This window comes from Lissotriton vulgaris, chromosome 5, assembly GCF_964263255.1.
Source record: "Lissotriton vulgaris chromosome 5, aLisVul1.2, whole genome shotgun sequence".
In the NCBI taxonomy this organism is placed as follows: Eukaryota; Metazoa; Chordata; class Amphibia; order Caudata; family Salamandridae; genus Lissotriton; species Lissotriton vulgaris.
This window is the reverse complement of record NC_141693.1, coordinates 2,020,407,204-2,020,423,092: the sequence shown is the minus strand read 5'-3', so window position 1 is coordinate 2,020,423,092 and position 15,889 is coordinate 2,020,407,204. Positions and strand designations below refer to the sequence as shown.

General features: G+C 47.3%; 1 protein-coding gene across 1 annotated transcript in view; it reads right to left on the bottom strand.

Annotated features, from left to right (window-relative positions):
- The window catches only part of CRAT (carnitine O-acetyltransferase), a 336,972-nt gene that overhangs the window by 92,874 nt on the left and 228,209 nt on the right, over nt 1–15,889 (bottom strand). Inside the window, exon 10 of the mRNA XM_086924849.1 lies at nt 8,307–8,429. Within this exon, the coding sequence (XP_086780975.1) occupies nt 8,307–8,429 (123 nt within the window). The remainder of the gene's footprint in view (nt 1–8,306; nt 8,430–15,889) is intronic.

Here is a 15,889-nt window from a genome sequence, read left to right as displayed (position 1 = left end):
ATTTGTAGGAGGTGCTAGAGGAGTGCTAGAGGTAGGTTTTTAGCTCCTTCCATTAGTGGAGAGAGGTAGGTGTCTGCTCCTTCCATTGGTAGGAGGTGCTAGAGGTAGGTTTGTAGCTCCTATCATTAGTGGAGAGAGGTAGGTGTCTGCTGCTTCCATTGGTAGGAGGTGCTAGAGGTAGGTTTTAGCTCCTATCATTAGTGGAGAGAGGTAGGTGTCTGCTCCTTCCATTGGTAGGAGGTGCTAGAGGTAGGTTTGTAGCTCCTATCATTAGTGGAGAGAGGTAGGTGTCTGCTGCTTCCATTGGTAGGAGGTGCTAGAGGTAGGTTTTTGCTCCTATCATTAGTGGAGAGAGGTTGGTGTCTGCTGCTTCCATTGGTAGGAGGTGCTAGAGGTAGGTTTGTAGCTCCTATCATTAGTGGAGAGAGGTTGGTGTTGGCTCCTTCCATTTGTAGGAGGTGCTAGAGGTAGGTTTTTAGCTCCTTCCATTGGTAGGAGGTGCTAGAGGTAGGTTTTTAGCTCCTTCCATTAGTGGAGAGAGGTAGGTGTCTGCTCCTTCCATTGGTAGGAGGTGCTAGAGGTAGGTTTGTAGCTCCTATCATTAGTGGAGAGAGGTAGGTGTCTGCTGCTTCCATTGGTAGGAGGTGCTAGAGGTAGGTTTTAGCTCCTATCATTAGTGGAGAGAGGTTAGTGTCTGCTGCTTCCATTGGTAGGAGGTGCTAGAGGTAGGTTTGTAGCTCCTATCATTAGTGGAGAGAGGTTAGTGTCTGCTGCTTCCATTGGTAGGAGGTGCTAGAGGTAGGTTTTTAGCTCCTATCATTAGTGGAGAGAGGTAGGTGTCTGCTGCTTCCATTAGTAGGAGGTGCAAGAGGTAGGTTTTTAGCTCCTATCATTAGTGGAGAGAGGTAGGTGTCTGCTGCTTCCATTGGTAGGAGGTGCTAGAGGTAGGTTTGTAGCTCCTATCATTAGTGGAGAGAGGTTGGTGTTGGCTCCTTCCATTTGTAGGAGGTGCTAGAGGTAGGTTTTTAGCTCCTTCCATTGGTAGGAGGTGCTAGAGGTAGGTTTTTAGCTCCTTCCATTAGTGGAGAGAGGTAGGTGTCTGCTCCTTCCATTGGTAGGAGGTGCTAGAGGTAGGTTTGTAGCTCCTATCATTAGTGGAGAGAGGTAGGTGTCTGCTGCTTCCATTGGTAGGAGGTGCTAGAGGTAGGTTTTTAGCTCCTATCATTAGTGGAGAGAGGTAGGTGTCTGCTCCTTCCATTGGTAGGAGGTGCAAGAGGTAGGTTTTTAGCTCCTATCATTAGTGGAGAGAGGTTGGTGTCTGCTGCTTCCATTGGTAGGAGGTGCTAGAGGTAGGTTTTTAGCTCCTATCATTAGTGGAGAGAGGTTGGTGTCTGCTGCTTCCATTGGTAGGAGGTGCTAGAGGTAGGTTTTTAGCTCCTATCATTAGTGGAGAGAGGTAGGTGTCTGCTGCTTCCATTGGTAGGAGGTGCTAGAGGTAGGTTTGTAGCTCCTATCATTAGTGGAGAGAGGTAGGTGTCTGCTGCTTCCATTGGTAGGAGGTGCAAGCGGTAGGTTTGTAGCTCCTATCATTAGTGGAGAGAGGTAGGTGTCTGCTGCTTCCATTGGTAGGAGGTGCTAGAGGTAGGTTTTAGCTCCTATCATTAGTGGAGAGAGGTAGGTGTCTGCTGCTTCCATTAGTAGGAGGTGCAAGAGGTAGGTTTGTAGCTCCTATCATTAGTGGAGAGAGGTAGGTGTCTGCTGCTTCCATTGGTAGGAGGTGCTAGAGGTAGGTTTTAGCTCCTATCATTAGTGGAGAGAGGTAGGTGTCTGCTGCTTCCATTAGTAGGAGGTGCAAGAGGTAGGTTTTTAGCTCCTATGATTAGTGGAGAGAGGTTGGTGTCTGCTCCTTCCATTGGTAGGAGGTGCTAGAGGTAGGTTTGTAGCTCCTATCATTAGTGGAGAGAGGTAGGTGTCTGCTGCTTCCATTGGTAGGAGGTGCTAGAGGTAGGTTTGTAGCTCCTATCATTAGTGGAGAGATGTAGGTGTCTGCTCCTTCCATTGGTAGGAGGTGCAAGAGGTAGGTTTGTAGCTCCTATCATTAGTGGAGAGAGGTAGGTGTCTGCTCCTTCCATTGGTAGGAGGTGCTAGAGGTAGGTTTTTAGCTCCTATCATTAGTGGAGAGAGGTAGGTGTCTGCTCCTTCCATTGGTAGGAGGTGCTAGAGGTAGGTTTGTAGCTCCTATCATTAGTGGAGAGAGGTAGGTGTCTGCTGCTTCCATTGGTAGGAGGTGCTAGAGGTAGGTTTTTAGCTCCTATCATTAGTGGAGAGAGGTAGGTGTCTGCTGCTTCCATTGGTAGGAGGTGCTAGAGGTAGGTTTGTAGCTCCTATCATTAGTGGAGAGAGGTAGGTGTCTGCTGCTTCCATTGGTAGGAGGTGCTAGAGGTAGGTTTTTAGCTCCTATCATTAGTGGAGAGAGGTTGGTGTCTGCTGCTTCCATTGGTAGGAGGTGCTAGAGGTAGGTTTGTAGCTCCTATCATTAGTGGAGAGAGGTAGGTGTCTGCTGCTTCCATTGGTAGGATGTGCTAGAGGTAGGTTTTTAGCTCCTATCATTAGTGGAGAGAGGTAGGTGTCTGCTCCTTCCATTGGTAGGAGGTGCTAGAGGTAGGTTTGTAGCTCCTATCATTAGTGGAGAGAGGTAGGTGTCTGCTGCTTCCATTGGTAGGAGGTGCTAGAGGTAGGTTTGTAGCTCCTATCATTAGTGGAGAGAGGTAGGTGTCTGCTGCTTCCATTGGTAGGAGGTGCTAGAGGTAGGTTTTTAGCTCCTATCATTAGTGGAGAGAGGTAGGTGTCTGCTCCTTCCATTGGTAGGAGGTGCTAGAGGTAGGTTTGTAGCTCCTATCATTAGTGGAGAGAGGTAGGTGTCTGCTGCTTCCATTGGTAGGAGGTGCTAGAGGTAGGTTTTTAGCTCCTATCATTAGTGGAGAGAGGTAGGTGTCTGCTCCTTCCATTGGTAGGAGGTGCTAGAGGTAGGTTTGTAGCTCCTATCATTAGTGGAGAGAGGTAGGTGTCTGCTGCTTCCATTGGTAGGAGGTGCTAGAGGTAGGTTTTTAGCTCCTATCATTAGTGGAGAGAGGTAGGTGTCTGCTGCTTCCATTGGTAGGAGGTGCTAGAGGTAGGTTTGTAGCTCCTATCATTAGTGGAGAGAGGTAGGTGTCTGCTGCTTCCATTGGTAGGAGGTGCAAGAGGTAGATTTTAGCTCCTTCCATTAGCAGAAGAGAGGTAGGTGTCTGCTGCTTCCATTGGTAGGAGGTGCTAGAGGTAGGTTTTTAGCTCCTATCATTAGTGGAGAGAGGTAGGTGTCTGCTGCTTCCATTGGTAGGAGGTGCTAGAGGTAGGTTTGTAGCTCCTATCATTAGTGGAGAGAGGTAGGTGTCTGCTGCTTCCATTGGTAGGAGGTGCAAGAGGTAGATTTTAGCTCCTTCCATTAGCAGAAGAGAGGTAGGTGTCTGCTGCTTCCATTGGTAGGAGGTGCTAGAGGTAGGTTTGTAGCTCCTATCATTAGTGGAGAGAGGTAGGTGTCTGCTGCTTCCATTGGTAGGAGGTGCTAGAGGTAGGTTTGTAGCTCCTATCATTAGTGGAGAGAGGTAGGTGTCTGCTGCTTCCATTGGTAGGAGGTGCTAGAGGTAGGTTTGTAGCTCCTATCATTAGTGGAGAGAGGTTAGTGTCTGCTGCTTCCATTGGTAGGAGGTGCTAGAGGTAGGTTTGTAGCTCCTATCATTAGTGGAGAGAGGTAGGTGTCTGCTGCTTCCATTGGTAGGAGGTGCTAGAGGTAGGTTTGTAGCTCCTATCATTAGTGGAGAGAGGTTAGTGTCTGCTGCTTCCATTGGTAGGAGGTGCTAGAGGTAGGTTTGTAGCTCCTATCATTAGTGGAGAGAGGTTAGTGTCTGCTGCTTCCATTGGTAGGAGGTGCTAGAGGTAGGTTTTTAGCTCCTATCATTAGTGGAGAGAGGTAGGTGTCTGCTGCTTCCATTAGTAGGAGGTGCAAGAGGTAGGTTTTTAGCTCCTATCATTAGTGGAGAGAGGTAGGTGTCTGCTGCTTCCATTGGTAGGAGGTGCTAGAGGTAGGTTTGTAGCTCCTATCATTAGTGGAGAGAGGTTGGTGTTGGCTCCTTCCATTTGTAGGAGGTGCTAGAGGTAGGTTTTTAGCTCCTTCCATTGGTAGGAGGTGCTAGAGGTAGGTTTTTAGCTCCTTCCATTAGTGGAGAGAGGTAGGTGTCTGCTCCTTCCATTGGTAGGAGGTGCTAGAGGTAGGTTTGTAGCTCCTATCATTAGTGGAGAGAGGTAGGTGTCTGCTGCTTCCATTGGTAGGAGGTGCTAGAGGTAGGTTTTAGCTCCTATCATTAGTGGAGAGAGGTTAGTGTCTGCTGCTTCCATTGGTAGGAGGTGCTAGAGGTAGGTTTGTAGCTCCTATCATTAGTGGAGAGAGGTTAGTGTCTGCTGCTTCCATTGGTAGGAGGTGCTAGAGGTAGGTTTTTAGCTCCTATCATTAGTGGAGAGAGGTAGGTGTCTGCTGCTTCCATTAGTAGGAGGTGCAAGAGGTAGGTTTTTAGCTCCTATCATTAGTGGAGAGAGGTAGGTGTCTGCTGCTTCCATTGGTAGGAGGTGCTAGAGGTAGGTTTGTAGCTCCTATCATTAGTGGAGAGAGGTTGGTGTTGGCTCCTTCCATTTGTAGGAGGTGCTAGAGGTAGGTTTTTAGCTCCTTCCATTGGTAGGAGGTGCTAGAGGTAGGTTTTTAGCTCCTTCCATTAGTGGAGAGAGGTAGGTGTCTGCTCCTTCCATTGGTAGGAGGTGCTAGAGGTAGGTTTGTAGCTCCTATCATTAGTGGAGAGAGGTAGGTGTCTGCTGCTTCCATTGGTAGGAGGTGCTAGAGGTAGGTTTTAGCTCCTATCATTAGTGGAGAGAGGTAGGTGTCTGCTCCTTCCATTGGTAGGAGGTGCTAGAGGTAGGTTTGTAGCTCCTATCATTAGTGGAGAGAGGTAGGTGTCTGCTGCTTCCATTGGTAGGAGGTGCTAGAGGTAGGTTTTAGCTCCTATCATTAGTGGAGAGAGGTTGGTGTCTGCTGCTTCCATTGGTAGGAGGTGCTAGAGGTAGGTTTGTAGCTCCTATCATTAGTGGAGAGAGGTTGGTGTTGGCTCCTTCCATTTGTAGGAGGTGCTAGAGGTAGGTTTTTAGCTCCTTCCATTGGTAGGAGGTGCTAGAGGTAGGTTTTTAGCTCCTTCCATCAGTGGAGAGAGGTAGGTGTCTGCTCCTTCCATTGGTAGGAGGTGCTAGAGGTAGGTTTGTAGCTCCTATCATTAGTGGAGAGAGGTAGGTGTCTGCTGCTTCCATTGGTAGGAGGTGCTAGAGGTAGGTTTTAGCTCCTATCATTAGTGGAGAGAGGTTAGTGTCTGCTGCTTCCATTGGTAGGAGGTGCTAGAGGTAGGTTTGTAGCTCCTATCATTAGTGGAGAGAGGTTAGTGTCTGCTGCTTCCATTGGTAGGAGGTGCTAGAGGTAGGTTTTTAGCTCCTATCATTAGTGGAGAGAGGTAGGTGTCTGCTGCTTCCATTAGTAGGAGGTGCAAGAGGTAGGTTTTTAGCTCCTATCATTAGTGGAGAGAGGTAGGTGTCTGCTGCTTCCATTGGTAGGAGGTGCTAGAGGTAGGTTTGTAGCTCCTATCATTAGTGGAGAGAGGTTGGTGTTGGCTCCTTCCATTTGTAGGAGGTGCTAGAGGTAGGTTTTAGCTCCTATCATTAGTGGAGAGAGGTAGGTGTCTGCTGCTTCCATTGGTAGGAGGTGCTAGAGGTAGATTTTAGCTCCTTCCATTAGTAGGAGGTGCTAGAGGTAGGTTTTAGCTCCTATCATTAGTGGAGAGAGGTAGGTGTCTGCTGCTTCCATTGGTAGGAGGTGCTAGAGGTAGATTTTAGCTCCTTCCATTGGTAGGAGGTGCTAGAGGTAGGTTTTAGCTCCTATCATTAGTGGAGAGAGGTAGGTGTCTGCTGCTTCCATTAGTAGGAGGTGCTAGAGGTAGGTTTTTAGCTCCTATCATTAGTGGAGAGAGGTAGGTGTCTGCTGCTTCCATTGGTAGGAGGTGCTAGAGGTAGGTTTTAGCTCCTATCATTAGTGGAGAGAGGTTGGTGTCTGCTCCTTCCATTGGTAGGAGGTGCTAGAGGTAGGTTTTAGCTCCTATCATTAGTGGAGAGAGGTAGGTGTCTGCTGCTTCCATTGGTAGGAGGTGCTAGAGGTAGGTTTTTAGCTCCTATCATTAGTGGAGAGAGGTAGGTGTCTGCTCCTTCCATTGGTAGGAGGTGCTAGAGGTAGGTTTTAGCTCCTATCATTAGTGGAGAGAGGTAGGTGTCTGCTGCTTCCATTAGTAGGAGGTGCTAGAGGTAGGTTTGTAGCTCCTATCATTAGTGGAGAGAGGTTGGTGTCTGCTCCTTCCATTGGTAGGAGGTGGTAGAGGTAGGTTTGTAGCTCCTATCATTAGTGGAGAGAGGTAGGTGTCTGCTGCTTCCATTGGTAGGAGGTGCTAGAGGTAGGTTTGTAGCTCCTATCATTAGTGGAGAGAGGTTGGTGTCTGCTCCTTCCATTGGTAGGAGGTGGTAGAGGTAGGTTTTAGCTCCTTCCATTAGCAGAAGAGAGGTAGGTGTCTGCTGCTTCCATTGGTAGGAGGTGCTAGAGGTAGGTTTGTAGCTCCTATCATTAGTGGAGAGAGGTTGGTGTCTGCTCCTTCCATTGGTAGGAGGTGCTAGAGGTAGGTTTGTAGCTCCTATCATTAGTGGAGAGAGGTAGGTGTCTGCTCCTTTCATTGGTAGGAGGTGCTAGAGGTAGGTTTGTAGCTCCTATCATTAGTGGAGAGAGGTTGGTGTCTGCTGCTTCCATTGGTAGGAGGTGCTAGAGGTAGGTTTGTAGCTCCTATCATTAGTGGAGAGAGGTTGGTGTCTGCTCCTTCCATTGGTAGGAGGTGCTAGAGGTAGGTTTTAGCTCCTATCATTAGTGGAGAGAGGTTGGTGTCTGCTGCTTCCATTGGTAGGAGGTGCTAGAGGTAGGTTTTTAGCTCCTATCATTAGTGGAGAGAGGTAGGTGTCTGCTCCTTCCATTGGTAGGAGGTGCTAGAGGTAGGTTTGTAGCTCCTATCATTAGTGGAGAGAGGTTGGTGTCTGCTGCTTCCATTGGTAGGAGGTGCTAGAGGTAGGTTTGTAGCTCCTATCATTAGTGGAGAGAGGTTGGTGTCTGCTCCTTCCATTGGTAGGAGGTGGTAGAGGTAGGTTTGTAGCTCCTATCATTAGTGGAGAGAGGTTGGTGTCTGCTCCTTCCATTGGTAGGAGGTGCTAGAGGTAGGTTTGTAGCTCCTATCATTAGTGGAGAGAGGTAGGTGTCTGCTCCTTCCATTGGTAGGAGGTGGTAGAGGTAGGTTTTAGCTCCTTCCATTAGCAGAAGAGAGGTAGGTGTCTGCTGCTTCCATTGGTAGGAGGTGCTAGAGGTAGGTTTGTAGCTCCTATCATTAGTGGAGAGAGGTTGGTGTCTGCTCCTTCCATTGGTAGGAGGTGGTAGAGGTAGGTTTTTAGCTCCTATCATTAGTGGAGAGAGGTAGGTGTCTGCTCCTTCCATTGGTAGGAGGTGCTAGAGGTAGGTTTGTAGCTCCTATCATTAGTGGAGAGAGGTAGGTGTCTGCTGCTTCCATTAGTAGGAGGTGCTAGAGGTAGGTTTGTAGCTCCTATCATTAGTGGAGAGAGGTAGGTGTCTGCTCCTTCCATTGGTAGGAGGTGGTAGAGGTAGGTTTTAGCTCCTTCCATTAGCAGAAGAGAGGTAGGTGTCTGCTGCTTCCATTGGTAGGAGGTGCTAGAGGTAGGTTTGTAGCTCCTATCATTAGTGGAGAGAGGTTGGTGTCTGCTCCTTCCATTGGTAGGAGGTGGTAGAGGTAGGTTTTAGCTCCTATCATTAGTGGAGAGAGGTTGGTGTCTGCTCCTTCCATTGGTAGGAGGTGGTAGAGGTAGATTTTAGCTCCTTCCATTAGCAGAAGAGAGGTAGGCGTCGGCCCCTTCTATCAGAAGGAAAAGATAGAAGTAGGTGTCAGTCTTCCTGTGTTAAGGGATAGGGTTATATGTAAACTGCTCCCGTCAGTAGGACAGGATAGAGGAAGATACAAACTCTTTCTGCGTTCACGCTGGGCTACATTTCTGTCACTTATGTTGGGAATATTCTTGGAAGAGGAAGATAAAACCCTTTTCTGGTGACCACAAGCAAGCAAAGCCTCGTCAGACATTACCTGTAGTACGCCAGCTGCAGCGCCACCTGGATAAAAGCATCTGGACTCAGCTTCTCTTCCTTGGGGAAGTTCTTTCCAAAGTGTGCAAAGACAAACACCCGGACATCCAGATCATTCACCATTCTGGAGAGGAGGAGAGGTACAGACAGTCAAGTGATCTCACAACAGCTCTCAGTGCCAAGTCCTAATCAAGGTGGCTTAGAAAAAAACAGAATTTTACATTTTCTTTTAATTACAAAGCTGATAAATCACAAGAAACATGAAGCCCTAGTTCCCAAAACCAGGCTCCAGCCAGAGTGGCAGTGGAAGCTTCACACACAGCAAGGAGCCCTCTGGGCTCCCAAGTCATCTTCAGCAGACCCTTACTCCTTGTGAGGCTTTTCCTGGAGTCCGCGACTAGTCAGAGCTTACTGGATAGTATCCCAAAGCCACTAACACTTCTGTGCTCCACTGGATAACCAGATCACACCTTTGAGCACTCACTTTACAAGGGTTGCTTGGATGAGCAATGTTGGCCGACTCTAGGAAGTGGGAGGAGTTAGAAACTTAGAGGAAGCCACAGTGCAGAACACTCACTCTCCAGTCAGTGCTCTCACTTCAATGGCCGATAGGACTTGTATTTACTGGTAAGTTAATAGAGCAGGTAGAGCTGAAAAAAACACAAAAACCAGCTACAAATGTTTGGGACCGAGACAGGACTTTAGACATTTCATATTGATGTGCCTTTTAGGAGTGTTCTCCTTTGAGGGAATACTTTGGCTGCTCCTACCAGGCTTCAGCTATCCCAGGGATTAGCACAGTTTTTGTTTTCTTCCCTGTAATTACCGGGGCAACGTGCCGGAGGCAGAAACAATGTAGCAAGGGTTGCTATTACACCTCAGCCCGGCGCTATATTTTCTTGGTAGCCATGGGTGCAAGGTGGGGTACGTCAAAGAGGGTAAGCATGGCTCAATGGTTAGAGCGGCAGACCCTGATGCAGAGGTCTGGCCCGGGACCAGGGTTCAATTCCCGCCTCGGCGACTCTTGGACTCAATCTCCCCGGACCTGATAATTCTCGCCTCGGTGCCTAGTCTAATCATGGGTCCCACTCTGTGACTCTGGGCAATAGCTTGCTTAATTTCCACAACGGCCCCAGCAGCGCTGGGATGCCTGGCTTCACCTTGGGGGTGCCCAGGAGTGGACATTTCACAGGAAAGCCAGGAAGGGTTCCACAGCGGTATGAATACAGCGCTACGAGACCTCAGGGTAGAAGTGCGCTATATAAATACAAACACACATCACAATCTCTGCAACTAACTCAAAGCCGAAAAACACCAAAACCCAACATTAAACACTGGAACAGAGAGGACACCAACATTTAAAACAAGTTCAAACAAAATAGGTTAAGGTTTGGTGCAATGGGCTGGACAACATGGGGACAGACCAGTTAAGGAACTCCAATGGTGTCAGGTCCCTACAAAGGCCTGGGTGCTAGATAGTAATGGCACCCTGAACAATTTCCCCAAGGCTCATCAGCCTTCAGTGACCCCTATCCTGGAACAGCAGTCACAGTCTGGGCATGGTTGGCAGAGGAACCCACCAGACCAGTGGCACTTACTGAATAAATATGTTCAAATAGTAGGGTCGGAGATTTAGAGATAGCGGCTAATTACAACTTTAAGTGCATAAATCTAAACCTGTCAGAGATTCTAGATGCTCAGCTGCAACAAATGTGACACCACCTGGAGATACATTTGACATAGAAAATTAAATGGTTATTTATCTAGTTCTGCATTGCAGGCATATTCTTGGAATACCTAGATGCCATAATTATGACCCAATGCATGCAAGACCCTATTTCAATATAACAGACTGACAGGGTAAAGAGCCCAGCATGACCACAAGTAGAGAATCACCCTCAAAGAGACCATTCAGGCAAAAGTGTTAGAGTTATTAATCTGCTCAATAGAAAAGTATATAAAAATAAATAAACCTATTCTCACAACTACAGTGTATAAAGTGCTGCCTAACACGTTTAAATAAAGAGGAACCTGATATGCATACAATGGAAGAGATCAAAATGTGCTCCACGCCATTAAGAGGTCAGGAACGTCGACGCCCGGTAACGCGCTGCCCTGCTAGTTCCATCAGGGTCAGCTTATTTTCATAAGTATGTGGAGAATAAACACTTAAAACCTTTTTATGCTGTACGACCAAAACAATGACAGGGAGGGTGTTTGTGACTTCAATGAAGATGCCTATGATGCAGAACCAGGACTACAAGTAAACATTTATTCTGCATTGTAGGTTCTTCGCTGAAAGTAAACACTAGAATAGAATAGCACACTTAAAATCGTCTCGATAGCGTCTCTTGGTCCTACAGTACAAGAAAGAGTAGAAATTCAACAAACAATCCATTGTTTGGAAGAAGCAGGTTGTGTGTGTATGAAACCACAGTTGATAAACAAATGGTTTTATGTAGGTCTTTGGTCGTGTTTAGGTAGAAGCGCAGCACTCTGCCGACATCCAGCGCATGCATCGAATGTTCAGAAGGAATCGTAGGATTATTAAAGACAACGGGTAGAGTGATTGCTTGATTAAAATGAAATTCTGAATCTGAATGGAACGATCCTCGTGGCTACCTTATTAGAATAGAAAACAGTACAGGACTCAACTGCCAAAAGAGATGGATTCTCCCGGATATTACACGCTCAAGTAATAGCAACCACAAAAAGTCGCGGTCCATTTCAGATGCTGCGATAAAAGGCTTGTGATTAGGCTCAAATGGACCACCAATGCATTTTGACAGAACCAAACTGATTTCCCAAGGAGGAGATTGAACTGTTATAAGAGATCAAACTGTCTTTACCCGTTTCAAAACATTTTTACTTCCGGAATCGTGAAAAGCATGTATGAGGAGGGCCTTTTCTGCAGGCTGTGACAGCAGAACCATGGACTTTGATTGTAAAGAGCGTCTACTTGGCTTGAGCCATATATAGCACACAGGACAATATGGCTTTTTCTTTTGACACGATATGGGAGTATGACCTCTCTGTTGGCACCCCACACCCATCCTTGTCCCTTGTGGATGGCCTCTTTTAAAACGGCCGACATGACTGAGGCAGATTCAGATGCTCCTATTGTCTGATCTCAGGAATCATGCTGCCAAATTCAAGGATGTTAAGTTTGGGTGCAACCAGTGACCTTGAAATCTGGTCAGGGGGGTTGGTTTGCATGACAGTCTCTGGTGTGGTTTTACTGACATTTGCAGAAAATCTGAGAACCACTTGGGAGCAATCAGGACCATTGTTGCCGGGGAATGGTAAAGTTTTAAGATGACTGCGGAGATCAGCAGAATCAGAGGCAAAGAATACAGTGACGTCCTAGACCAGTTCATCAAAAGAGCACTGCTCAGAAGACATGGCTCCCACCTCCTGCATGTGAAGTCTTTGCATTTTTGGTTAGAGACATTGTGAAGAAATCCATTGTTAAATGACCCCATTCTGCAAAAATGCCTTGAAGAATGTTGTCGTTTAAAAGCCACTTGTGGTTTTCTTCATAGAACCTATTGAGGAAATCGCCTTGCTCGTTTGACTCTTCTGGCTGGTAGACTGCTTTAACGTTACACATCTGGTTAGTGGGCACAACCAGGTTTGCTGTGCTAGAAGGGACAAGGATCTCAACCTCATTCTCCCTTGTTTGAGTAATGCATAGTCATCATGCTGTCTGTCGAAATAAGAAGTGTTGTTAGTTATCAGAAATAGTAAGAGGGCTCCAAGAGCTGACAGCTTGCTCGGAGTTCCAAGCAGTAGATGTGACTGCTTCTCGCCTTTCTAAACAGACTTTAAATAGAAATGATACCTAGATTGGCTCGCTAGCCAGACAATGATGCATCTGTGACTGCAAAAGATATTTCAGGTGGAAAGGTACACCTTGCAGGAGATTGTTACTTTTGCATCACTGTGAGAAAGTGCTTTGCTGTTGGTGAAAGATGGAGGTTGTTGTCCTTCCATTGAGACAAAGATCTCCCAGACACTGCTGAAGTTGCCTCATGTAGTCTTACATTCGAGACAATGAAAATGCAGGGGAGCAATGGAACCCAGAAAAGAGCTCTTGGACTCGGGGTGCTGAAGAGGATCCTTTCCCTCACCAAAGACCCTAACACCGCCAAAACCAATCTTCACGAAGGCATGAAAGTAGCCGCCGAATGGATGAAACACAGCCGCCTAAAACTCAACTCAGACAAAACTGAGGTGCTCATCCTAGGATCTTCTCCTTCTGCCTGGGACGACTCTTGGTGGCCGTCCGCTCTGGGCACATAACCCACACCCACAGACCATGCACGTAACCTTGGCTTCATCCTAGATTCCTCTCTCTCGATATCCAGACAAGACAACGCAGTCTCATCCTCCTGCTTCAACGTACTTCACACTCTCAAAAAGATCTTCCGTTGGATCCCCCTCGAGACAAGAAAGACTGTCACCCACGCACTGGTCACGAGTCGACTGGATTACGGTAACACACTATACGCCGGAATCACAGCAAAATTACAGAAAAAACTCCAACGCATTCAAAACGCATCAGCGAGACTCATATTAGACATCCCTCGCCATGATCACATCACCGGACACCTAAAAGACCTCCACTGGCTTCTCGTCAACAAAAGAATTACATTCCGCCTTCTCACCCACGCACACAAGGCCCTCTACAATCTAGGACCCGAATGCCTCAACACTCGACTGTCCTTCTACAAACCCACCCGCCAATTAAGATCGTCCAATCAAGCCCTCGCCGCTGTCCCACGCATCCGAAGATCCACCATGGGTGGCAGATCCTTCTCCTTCCTTGCTGCCAAGACCTGGAACTCACTCCCCACTCACCTCCGCCTTACTCAAAACCACATCTCCTTCAGAAAAGATCTTAAAACCTGGCTTTTCGACAAATAATGAACCCCTTCCCCAAGCGCCTTGACACCCTCTGGATGAGCAGTGCGCTATACAAATGCTTGAACTTGAACTTGATACTTCTAGATTCCTCCGAAGGAAACACTCTTCCTTGTGTTGTGTCCATTGCTGCTCCAAGACAGGAGAGAAACTGTGTAGAGGTTGTCACTGGCTTTTAAAGGTTCATCTACAGGCCTAAGCAGGCCAATAACAATATTATTGTCTACATGTCCTGTGTCACTTTCCGTACATTATGCGCTTAGTAGCCAATCGTCCGGTTATGGATAGATCAGTGTTCTTGGTAAACCAATGCGCTGCCACTTCTGGCCAGCACTTGGAAGAAGATGGAGAGGCAGACTTCAGACTAAAAGCTAGAACTGCACATTGGAAGTGGGACTGACCTACTACAAATCCCAGAGACTCGGAGTCTCTTCGCTGCAGGAAGGTGTAAAACACATCCTTCAGGTCCACGACGCCCGACCAATCTTCCTCTGGAATAATTTGATAGAGCGCTAGAATGCAGAATTTCATTTTTGAGCCACTTGCTTTCAAGGCACATATCTAGTGTTGTTCTAAATTTTTTCAGTTTTTTGTTCTGAACAGGAAACTATCTTGAGCAGATACTTTCCCCCCTGTGGGCGAGGGGAACTGGCTCTACTGCTCATTAGCGCAGTAGTTTCCTTCGGGGAATGGGTGCATGGACAATCGTCTAGATACAGATCAATGAATATCAACTTTCCGAGGTGAGCAGCCACAAGCACCATGCACTTGGAAAAGGTCTGGGGTGCAGATTTGAGGAGGAAGGGAAGGACTTTGTATTGATAGTGGTCTCGTCCTACCATGAACCTCTGGAATTTCCTGTTTCTGGGTTATCGGAATTGAAAGTAGGCGTCTTGTAGATCTACTGAGCATAGCCAGTCCCCATGTTGTAGATGAGGGCAGATCTGCCGGCGAGCAAGTATCCTAACGTTTGCTTTGCGAATCCCCTTGCTTGCTTTTCTCAGGTCTAGAATGCATCTAAACTCATTTGTCGGTCCTTTCGTCTTCACCAGAAAGCAATGTGAATACTTTCCCCATCGTTTAAGCAGAGCTGGGGTCTTTGGCAACACATTGCTTTGCAAGAGGATGGATACTTGCTGTAGTGCTTTCCAACAGAACAGGGATGTTTCTTCGATGGTATTGCTGGTAGTGGAGACTTGAATCTGAGACACTCCATTTTTCTCAATATTCAGGACCCCTTTATTGCTGGTTATTTCTTTCCACTTTTCAAGAAAATAAGTTATGCTCCCTCCTACTGGGGCAGCTAATGGAAGACAAGTAAGAAGAAACTCATTGCTTTCCACCAGTGTTTAGGTTAGAGGCCTGGGTAGGTTGTCGTTGACCTCCTTGGCCTTTTGACTGATGCCTCTGCTGTAGCTGTGGGTGCTGCTCTTGAGGCGCCTGAACCCTCTGAGGAAAATAATGATTGTAGTAGGGCCCATTGAATTGTCTCCTGCATTCCTTCTATTTCTCCGGTCCTATGGTCCAAAGAGTGCTAATTTCTGCCTTCTTGTGAGACATTTCATGATCAGCATGAGAGTGTTCCCTCAAAAAGGGAAGTTTAACATCCAGTGTTGAGCTTCTGGCTTCAGCCCTGTTAGTCTGAGTCAGGATGAGTAACGTTGAGCTAGAAAGTGACAGTATCCGTGTGCTGCTAGGATGGAGTATCGACTGCAGCACTGATGATCTGGTCGGATTCCATCATGCCCTCATTGACAATTTCTTGAAAATATGGATGCCTCTGGGTAGGTCTTCTATGAACTGCTGAATAGAGTCCCTGAGTGACTGGTCATATCTTCCAAGAACAGCAGTCACATTTACTGCCTTTATAGTAATAGCAGAAGTTCCACATATTTTTCTGTCCACCGAATTACAACATCTTACTTTCCTTGTCAGGAGAAACAGTAGAAGAAGGAGCTGTGGCATGAAGTTCTTGTGCAGCAGAAACAATGACAAATTCTTGTCTGGGAACCGTATGAAGAATTACTGATCCTGATCTGATGAGGTGTACTTTTTCTGTAGGCGGGATGGTGCAGCCCTCATAGCTGCTGGAGTTCAAGTTCAAGTTCAGGGATTTGTATAGCGCACTACTCACCCAGAGGGTCTCAAGGCGCTTGGGGAAGGGGGGTTCAGTTTTTGTCGAATAGCCAGGTTTTGAGTTCTTTTCTGAAGGAGATGTGGTTTTGAGTAAGGCGGAGGTGAGTGGGGAGTGAGTTCCAGGTCTTGGCCGCCAGGAAGGAGAAGGATCTGCCACCCATGGTGGATTTTCGGATGCGCGGGACTGCGGCAGGGGCTTGATTGGACGATCTAAGTTGGCGGGTGGGTGTGTAGAAGGACAGTCGAGTGTTGAGGCATTCGGGTCCTAGTTTGTAGAGGGCCTTGTGTGCGTGGGTGAGAAGACTGAATGTAATTCTCTTGTTGACGGGAAGCCAGTGGAGGTCTTTTAGGTGTCCGGTGATGTGATCTTGGCGGGGGATGTCCAATATGAGTCTCGCTGATGCGTTTTGGATGCGTTGGAGTTTTTTCTGTAATTTTGCTGTGATTCCGGCGTATAGTGTGTTACCATAATCCAGTCGACTTGTGACCAGTGCGTGGGTGACAGTCTTTCTTGTTTCGAGGGGG